General features: G+C 39.6%; 1 protein-coding gene across 1 annotated transcript in view; it reads right to left on the bottom strand.

Annotated features, from left to right (window-relative positions):
- Window positions 1-2,384: 2,384 nt before the first annotated feature.
- The window catches only part of acvr2ba (activin A receptor type 2Ba), a 43,353-nt gene continuing 35,699 nt past the window's right edge, over window positions 2,385-10,038 (bottom strand). Inside the window, exon 11 of the mRNA XM_063206664.1 lies at window positions 2,385-9,291. Within this exon, the coding sequence (XP_063062734.1) occupies window positions 9,097-9,291 (195 nt within the window). The 3' untranslated portion in view covers window positions 2,385-9,096. The remainder of the gene's footprint in view (window positions 9,292-10,038) is intronic.

Genomic DNA, 10,038 nt, shown 5'->3' with positions numbered 1-10,038 from the left:
AATTCATTTTCACATTAAACCTTTTTTGATAGAGGTGAGCAGCTTCTCCATTCATTTTCATTACACAGGTCTGACTACCCACATAGCAGATACATTTACTCCAATTACTGGACGGACATGATGATACTAGATTATCTTTTCTCCTGTTTGAAGATCATACTTGGTGAAATGGTTGTGTCACTTTCAATACGCAAGCAAGCAAACACTCAAGAATATTGACTGTAATAATGTAAGTTTGATGACAACATATTGATCTCAACTGCTAGATCTAGCAGTGTTCTTGTTTGTTGCTAATGTGTGTGTTTTGGCATGAAAATTAGGTTTTGACAAAAGATTCTTAGGTTTTTTTTTAATTTATTTATTTTTACAGATTTTATGTTTTGGTGGCAGGGTTTATATTTAGCATTCAGGTGAATAGTTTATTTCCAATTGTTTAATTTTATGGAATTGTGTGTAGAGTTTTGACACTTGCCAATTTTTGCTAAATATGTAGGCCTACAAGCAATAGGCAAAAATTGTAAATGATCTGGTTTCAAACATTTTTCAATTATGTTTACAGACCTCAGTTGCAGGTGGCTCCCTAAATTAGCCAGGACAGAGGTAGAATGGCTGCACCCATTCTTTAGTGCCAGTCGAAATCTGACTATGGCCTTTGGGCTTAGTTTGTCCTCTGGTGAGAAGGGAAGTTACAGTGTGTTCCTGCCTTGTTTTGGAAAGTTGCTCTCTGAGGCCTGTCCCATTAGGTTTCACAACTTTGCTTTCAGGTGAGGAACGGCTGCTGGGCCACCTTTTGTATTTCCTCATTTCTTGGGTTTCCTAGCAACCTTGTCCCATTAGAGCACATCCCAAAGGAGCTTTTCCTCATAGGCTACTTAATCAGTTCTATGTGCCATGCGATATTCAGATCATCTAGTTATCCCTTCAGGCATTTTATACCAGTCCAAAAACAAGATGCAAGGACATTGGACACCCATATATAGAGGGGACCTACAAAGATACCACTGGCTCTCCTCACTAATATAGTATTTATTTCTTCATTTTCACTAACAGTGTGTAAGTGTGTAGGCCTATGTCTGCTTTTATACCTTGGCTTATATACTGCATCTATACTTCAGGACATAACCTAGATGACCACTGATTGTACTCTCTGCTGCTCTCTGTGTATGTGTGTGTGTGTGTGTGTGTGTGTGTGTGTGTGTGTGTGTGTGTGTGTGTGTGTGTGTGTGTGTGTGTGTGTGTGTGTGTGTGTGTGTGTGTGTGTGTGTGTGTGTGTGTGTGTGTGTGTGTGTTTTGTCAATGTCTTCTTATATGTAGGCCTATGTCTAGTTTTACTGCACATTGGAGACTGGTCAAACGCAACTTCAAACTTCTGTGCTAAGATGGAAATTAGCCATTGTGCTAATCTGGAACATTTTCATATAGGGCATATCTATGTACATATAGTGACATTTGGGATGGTATTACATCAATTATGATTAATTGCAGGATTTTCCATTCTAGTTACATAAAATAAGGAATCAATTCCTTCCCTTGTCTGACATACTTGAGTGGAACCTCCAGTCTAGTCAGGATTAGCTGGTGGCAGCCAAAGGGTTGCTGCAGCACACCAATCAAAGTGCAGAAGTGGTATTGCCAATAGAAACCATCACATGATGTCCTTTTCAGCCAGAAGAAAGAATTGGGACATAAATTCATTGGCAGCTTACATGCTCTAAGTCCAATCTCACATGCACATCCAAATTATTTTTGTCGGGTGCAGGCTAAAAACGTGAAGTTCATGATTCAAGATTCAAGATTTTGATTTGTCACATGCTTTCTTGGGCAGTGAAATTCCATCCATAGAATAAATGGGAGCTCACCGGTGTGCGGTTCTTTCATTACCTTACATGCTCTACGAATGGCTATAAATGGCGGCACTACTACCCTTTGCATACATCTCGAGTCTTGCCCTCAGCCTGGCAGCATGATTCCTGACCAGCACTGACTCCTACTGACAGAAAGTCTCACTACACTCTACTTGAGTAAATATTCATAATTTTTCTCATTTTAACTGACCGTGGGAAAAAAAAAATGGTATTGTAGCAGACGATGGCCCTGAACTCTTTTGTGAGTTGCTGTAACATTACATGCACTTAGCCGTTTTAAGACACTGACATAATCATGAATTAAAACTCTGCCATTTTCAATTGACAGTAGGCCTATGTCAAATGAAATTCATCATCTGCATCATCTTCATCCCAAACCTCATCAAAGGGACACAGTTCTGGAAACGCCAAGTCTATGAAATGCAGTGGTTATATGTTTTTCCCCTCCTAGGAGCTAAAAGTCAGTATTGTTTTGTGTAAGTATTTTTTTTTGCAAATAAAAGACATGAAGGCATGAAGAAATGCTTTATCAGTATTTTATTGTTTACTTTCATATACAAAAAGATAAAATTGAAATAATCCTTTCTAGTATTTTTTTCTCTAACAGTCAGGGTGTGGTTGTTTCCCACTGGGCAAATACTACATTCATACTGGTTTATTCTGGCACCAGTGACGAGTTGAAACAACCACATCTCGAACTCTAGGCAAATCTATCGCAAACTCCAGATACTGAGCTCTAACATTACCACAGTAAAAAAAGGAACAATGATCCACTGCAAATTAAAGAACTATGTTACAATGATCGTTCAAAAAATTCCTTCATTACTGTACTGCACCACAAAGAATGTTGGATTTTTTTCCTGGGCATAATTTTTTTTACAAGCCTATAGATATATAGATATACATATATAGATATACATGTATATACATATATATATATATACAGGCCCTATATATATGTTCGATTTTTCATACTCTTCAATTGAAAGAGGGGTTACAGCAACAAGCTCAACTCTGTATACACTTTTGTCTCTTACAGATTTTTAGTATATTTATGTTAAAATCAGTAGTACAACCCATCTCTGTTCTACAATTTCGCTACAATAGTGAAACATAAACTAACACATTTACATTTCACATATCCTGGTTATAGAAACAGCACTTTAAATATGACCCCTTGAAAAGACAAGAAAAGAGAACCCTCCTTTGGAACTGCCTTGGTCAACTCAAATGGACAGTAGTGACATACAGTAAGTAGTGACTACTTTTAGTATTGACTAAAAACCAAAGACTAGCATCAGTGAATACAATGGAATACAGCATTTTGTATTTAAAGTGGTTAAAAATAAGTCACTGGTATCATTCGAGGAAGCCATTGATTTCTCCCAGTATCCTTCTATGGTGACACTGACGTGGACAAAAACATGTACTGGTCAGCGGTGCGTTTCTCCACAACATCCTTGCTAACTAAATAAGCAACTTACTTGGTTGCAATGCAATTTCCCATTGAAAACCTAGTGAAGTTGCGAACAGGTTAACAACGTTGCTTTCGAGAAATGGGGTCCAGGACATCAACCAAAATATAAGAACAACAATAATAATTGTAATAACAATAATAAAACAATCCATGTATCACTTCAGGCATTGCAGAAGTTATATGCAGCTCTGCAAGCAATGTTGTACCAATTCCTGTACTTGAACTGAGGTAATGCAACGTATTCTAGTGTTTCAGCAATAGCTTACTCTGGAAAAGACCTTGAGGATACACGGACATAGATGGTACAAATGACGTTTAAGTAGGTTTACAAAATAGGAAAGAAAATGTTGGAGATTCAAATAACGTGGAACTTTGTGATGATTTGGAAGTGGCCAATGGTTTAGAGTTAGCATGTGTGCATTGTTGCAAATGGTTATTTCAGAGAGCCCATGTAAGTCACCTTTGCTTCTCAGACTCCTTCAGTACCGACTTAAAATGTAAAAGACAAACAGGAGGTAAAAAAAAAACCAACAACTGTCCCCTTAAGTACCAGTTTCTTCATCTTGAAAAAGAGGTCAAAATGCTGAAGCTCAGCCTGAAAAAGGCTTTCACATTGTCAATCGGTGCATGGCCATATGATTATGTTACACCTGTACAAAAAGAGGTTTTCCTGTTTGCAAGACAAAAGTGTACATAACTTAATCATAGTATCTACAGCTATCTAGTTTGCAACACTGTTTTCATATGAGGTCTGTGGTCATTAGTTCCTGAAAACCTGGATCTAAGACTGTATCCAGAATTACAGCTGGTCACGGTTTCGAGATTTACATAATAGTCCCCCCCTCCCCATTTTTACTATGTCAACAACAAGAAAAGTTGGAAAAAAAAGAATAAGCACAAAGATGGGGCCTGCAGAGGCTGCTTGGTGAATGGGAAAACACAAAGGCACAAAATCAGAACGCTCCTGGAAAGCTCAAAGCTTTGGACTGTCGCTGATGTTTGATGCATTTGATCTTCCAGACTGGGCATCAGTGGTCAGCATGGACAACCATAAACCTGGTCTGGGTTCCTGGTCTGTATATTCACTCAGTTACAATTCAATTCTTAAAGTTGTTTGTGTGGGCCATCTCCTCACATAAAAACTGATTTTTAGCCTCTACCTAATTTTAATTCACTTAATTTGGTGTGACGGGGGACACAGAAAAACTGTGAAATAGTAGCCTCTTCAACACTTCATAGATCCCCTAGCACAGTGATTCTCAAAGTGTGGTCCGGGGACCACTGGTGGTCCGCGACAGAGCTCAGGTGGTCCGCGAGGGGATTTTACTTTTCCAAGACAAGTAAGTAGTAGGCTATATTTGTAAGATTATTACAATGGTAAACATAGCTGAAATCTCATTTTCACCACAATTAGACAGGTTTGTAAGTGCTAATGAAAAGTAAGTGACTGGCATCAAAAATAGCAGTCAAATTAGCACCCGTCAGTTGTCAATTACGTTGACAGGTGGTCCCTGACCATTTTTTGGGGGACAAAGTGGTCCTCAATCTGAAAAAGTTTGAGAACCACTGCCCTAGCAGTATTGCTTATCTATTGTATGTTCAGCATTGTGTAAAAAAGGTTAATTTTCCAGACCGGTGTAACAGAGCGATGTAGTGTAATGTAGTGAAGTATTTTATGACACTGTTTGATTATCACTTTAACGGTGAAATCAAACAGGTAAGGAATCAAGAGGTCTGGATAAATTAACTACAGGTTGGCCATCACCTTTAAATTATTGTTTTCCCACGAATGCCCTGTTCAATGAAGTTTTGCTCCTGAAACTGTATCCTACCCTTAAAATAAATGTAACTCACTTCAAATAGAAGTGTCTGCTAAGTGTAGTGTTACGTAAAATTTGGTTATTAACTCAATGACAGCACCACAGAACCAATGAGATCGGTCTCCTTTCAGAGACGTCAGCAATTTATTGCGGAGGGCAAAGCCATCTATAGGGAGAGTTGGGTTGATTCCATCGACCTCTGTGTTGCATTTTTTTCCTTTCTTTCTGTTAGTACCAGAAAGTGGCTTTCAAAACAGGGTGTAGTATAGCCTATATCCTAAAATACATTTCACAGATTTACGTATCAGCAAATTTTAACGAATTAATCATAAATAAGCCAATTGCTAGTGCATATATTTGGTGCCAATTAACCACATAGGTAGTTCGCTTATCTTTAATTTTGGCTTGCTATGTTGTGGCTCTGTGTTAGTGTAGCAAACAGAAAACAGCTTCCAGGCACCATTTCAATCTCTATTGAAACAAGAGGCCAATCTACTTCTGGTACCCTGGTAGTCATAACTCTCCCTGTAGATGGCTCTGTCGGAGGGTATTGCTTGCTACGTAACCAACTGTCCCAATTGGCAATCACTCAGAGCACCAGTCAGCAAAATTTTGGGCGCAAACATGAGATGATGTCATCTCATGAATGAGTGGGTAAGCAGGAAATTTTGAAAGTCATCCAAAACAAATTCTTTCCTTTAAAAAAAAAAAAAAACCTTACTAGATAGCAACAGAAAAATTGACAAGACCGCTATATTACTGTATATCTGAGTAAAATGTATATGAAAAATGCTTTGCATATTCAATTCACTTTGGCACTGAGGCATCAACCTTTCCTTTTCATTTCACTGTTGGCAGTACGTTTCACTTAAGAGGGGGCTCATACACCCTGACTTTTATTGAAAACTTAAAACGGAAATGGGGCAAGATCACCTACATTACCCAAATGCGAACTGATCACATCTATATTAATAGAACAAATAAAAATGGAAGTCCATGGTGACCAAGATGGGTTCAAGTTGTCCCGACATGATCGATTTAATTCTGCATATGTCCAAGACAAGGGGTCTGCCCTTATTGTCACATGCTTGACAGCATGAACTGGAAGTGCAAAGCCCAGTCCTTAAATATGGCACTATAAAAAAATAGAAGATTGTTGTTTAGAGCAAAATGTGTTTTAAGGAGGGTTGTAAAGAAGCAGCCACTGCAGACCCCCCACCTCAACCCAAAGAGCCCTGGGGGTGATAAACCAATCGTTCACTCCCTTTAATTTTGGAAAAGCCAACTCTGTCAAAGGATCACATTAGTCTAGGTTGCGTAGGTATTTGGGTAAGCATAATCTAAAAGACTAGAGCTGGGATTTTAAATAACAATAGTAAAAACAGCAATGGTAATTTTGGTGAGGCCACTTATGTAAGTTACGCAGGTTAAATAATGTACAGCCACTGTGTGTTTATTCTAATTCATGTATGCTGGAATAAACTAAATTTCATGAATTAATGACATTAAAAAAGGGAACAGCATGTTGAGATTGTGCAAATAGAAACGGTATGCTACAACTAAGAGAGAAAGGGGAGGGTGAATCTTGTTGCCGTTTTAGCCAGACATGAAGGATCAATGCCCCTTGCAGTAACAGACAGGAAAAGAACATTAGAGTAGACAACCAGCACACATCATGAATAATGCCCTGGTGTCATGAGTAGGCAGAATTCTACACTTGTATACAGCTATTTACATTTCGCTCACATTATACAACATCACTTTGTAGCACTCTCTTAGAAGATTTGGGACTTACTCTTAATTTTCCACAAAAAAAAAGAAAAAAAAAGAAAGAAAAAAGAAAACCTCTAATCTTCTAATCAGAAAAAAACAACTTACATTAAAATATACTTACTACAAGTCAACACAAACAAAATATATAACAGAAGTCACACACATAGAAAAATCTGAGGTATTTCTGGTTTGAGGTGGTCTGCGGTTAATGAACAATTATGTTTCTTCTTTTAGCGTTTTCACTCTGCTCTTTCAGTCCTAAACTTATTTTTTTGTATTCTGTTTCACCTCGGAAGCCATGACAATTCTGTTGATGAATCCATGCACTGGTATGCAGTTTCTACCGAACTGTGTGTGTGTGTGATGTAGAGAAAAAAAGGAATATATCTAGAAATATATTCATCTTTGAGTTGAGACAGCAGCATTGTGGACATTCACTGTTACATTATGGCATACAGAAATGTGGGTTTTCAAAATGCCACATTTAAGACAAAGAACAAAACCACCCTCGTTTTCTTTTTTTTTCTCCTTTCCTCCTCTCACCGCTATTGAAATAGAATGTGGCCATGCAGTCATGAAGGGAAGGCTGAACATGAATCTCGTTCAGCCATCACCCTGTGGAAATGTTCCTACAACTCAGGACCAGTGAGGTCACGACTCAAGAATTTGGTCCCTGTGAGAGAGAGGTAAAATATGGGGGAAAGGGGACCCGGCCAACGCAATCGAACGCACCAAAATCCATCTTAACGTTGAACACTTAGTCAGGTTTTTATGAGGAATGAGGCTGGCCTCTTGCCATAATCTGGGTCCTTACATTGCAACATCCAAAATGGATTCTGGATTGAAGACAGCGAAAATAATGCAGATAAAAGCACAATTTAAAAAAAAACAATAAAGTTAAACCCAACATAACATTAATCTGCTAGCTGTCATCTTGGCCAACACTTGTTTTGTGGACTTTGCCCCACTTCCTTGTTCACTCTTTCGCTCAAACATTCAGTCACACACAATGTTAACGCAACTCGTGTGCTCGCTTGCAGCTCACTCCCTCACTCAGTCAGTCACACATCTCCACCATTATCTTGTGAGTACGTTTTTTTTCTGTCTTGTTTTAGTGGTGTCAGTTAATGGGCCACTTCAATGTCCACGTCTGGCTTTGAACTCATAGGGTGGAGTAAGCTTTACATGTCGTCAGCAAAGACCCCTTTCAGAACTGCTCATACCTAACATGGCAGTAAGAGGCGTCCTCTCCAGCCCTCCATAAGACTGGTTACCTGAGAAGTAGTTCCGCTCCGTGCCAGAGGTACGTATACTGCCTCTGACACGGCAATGACCAAGCTATAGCATTGTAGGCCATCTCCTCACAAAACTAACTAGCTTGAAATCTTGTCTTCACAACTTGTTGCCACGTAAGGAATGCTGTTCACTTAATCCCTCGGTTTGCTATCCCCATCCCAGTATCCCCCAAACACAATTCAAAACAATAAAGAAATTAGTTTGTCTTCCATTTTTTTTCTGTGTTCCAGAGACACCCGTTAGTTCCATAAAAAGACACGTTTACCGTAGTTTTGTATAGCACATGCTGTCGAGAGAAAAAAAAAGGACTCTTGAGAAATAAAAAATAATCCCTTGAGGAAAGTTGTTGTGTAACAGTCTTAAATGTTCCTACAAGGTTTGCAGCATTATTGTAGTTGTCCAACATGGTAGGTGGTTGCTTGATTTTGTTGGTTGTCACAGGCAATCTTGTACAGAAGACAGAAAAATAGGAATCAACCAAAAACAAAAGAAAAATAATTAAATAAAGAGAAGCTGAGGTACCTGCATCTTGTCAGCATTCATAAGTCGGCACCTGAATGCGCTGTGAGATGTCCCTTTCCGTTATTCTCCCCCGGCCCTCCCCATCCCCACCCCCTCTTCAGAAAAATACAGTAGAGACGTGTGCTGGTAGTACTGATCCGATCAGAAAAAAAGAAAAAAGAAAAATATAAATGTTGGTTAAAATAGCAGCTGCATTCATGTTGTTTACTGAAATCCACTGAGTCTGGAAAGATGATGATTCCCCCCCATGTTGCTTACTTTCTTCACAATTAATGGCATACATCTTCCATTTGCCATTTAAAAAAAATCTGTCACATAGGAAAAAATGAGAGGAGGATTGGACTCAGATACTGGACTCTTTGGGTGGCAAGTCCACGTTGGTGACGGAGGTCACCATAGAAACCAGGCAGTCTGAGGTAGTGTTACTGGTGAGCCGGCGGATCTGAGAGATGCGCTCTTCAACACAGCCGGCAGATAGACGGGCCTCAGCGTCGTGGTCCCAGCACTCCTCTATCGTCTCACACATCTGCTCCAGGCCCTGTGCCACACAAGACAAGAGCAATCAACTCACAATTGAGAAGGAGAAGGAGGAGGATAAGAAGAAGAAGAAGAAGGAGAAGGAGAAGGAGAAGGAGAAGGATAAGAAGAAGAAAAAGAAGGAGAAGGAGAAGGAGGCGGAGGATAAGAAGAAGAAGGAGAAGGAGAAGGAGAAGGAGAAGAAGGAGAAGGAGAAGGAGGAGAAGGAGAAGGAGGAGGAGAAGGAGAAGGAGGAGGATAAGAAGGAGAAGGAGAAGGAGGAGGATAAGAAGAAGAAGGAGAAGGAGAAGGAGAAGGAGGAGGATAAGAAGAAGAAGGAGAAGGAGAAGGAGAAGGAGGAGGATAAGAAGGAGAAGGAGAAGGAGAAGGAGAAGGAGGAGGATAAGAAGGAGAAGGAGAAGGAGGAGGATAAGAAGGAGAAGGAGAAGGAGGAGGATAAGAAGGAGAAGGAGAAGGAGGAGGATAAGAAGGAGAAGGAGAAGGAGAAATAGAAGGAGAAGGAGAAGGAGGAGGAGGAGGATAAGAAGGAGAAGGAGAAGGAGAAGGAGGAGGATAAGAAGGAGAAGGAGAAGGAGAAGGAGAAGGAGAAGGAGAAGGAGAAGGAGAAGGAGAAGGATAAGAAGAAGAGGAAGAAGGAGAAGGAGAAGGAGAAGGAGAAAAATCTGGCCAATATGTTGATGCTACTACATGGTGACACTTAAGCGGACACCTTTTTTACAAATATGGATGTGTTCATATCGATAATAAA

The sequence above is a fragment of the Engraulis encrasicolus genome, chromosome 9 (assembly GCF_034702125.1).
Source record: "Engraulis encrasicolus isolate BLACKSEA-1 chromosome 9, IST_EnEncr_1.0, whole genome shotgun sequence".
Classification (NCBI taxonomy): domain Eukaryota; kingdom Metazoa; phylum Chordata; class Actinopteri; order Clupeiformes; family Engraulidae; genus Engraulis; species Engraulis encrasicolus.
This window is presented reverse-complemented; position numbering and strand designations above follow the sequence as displayed.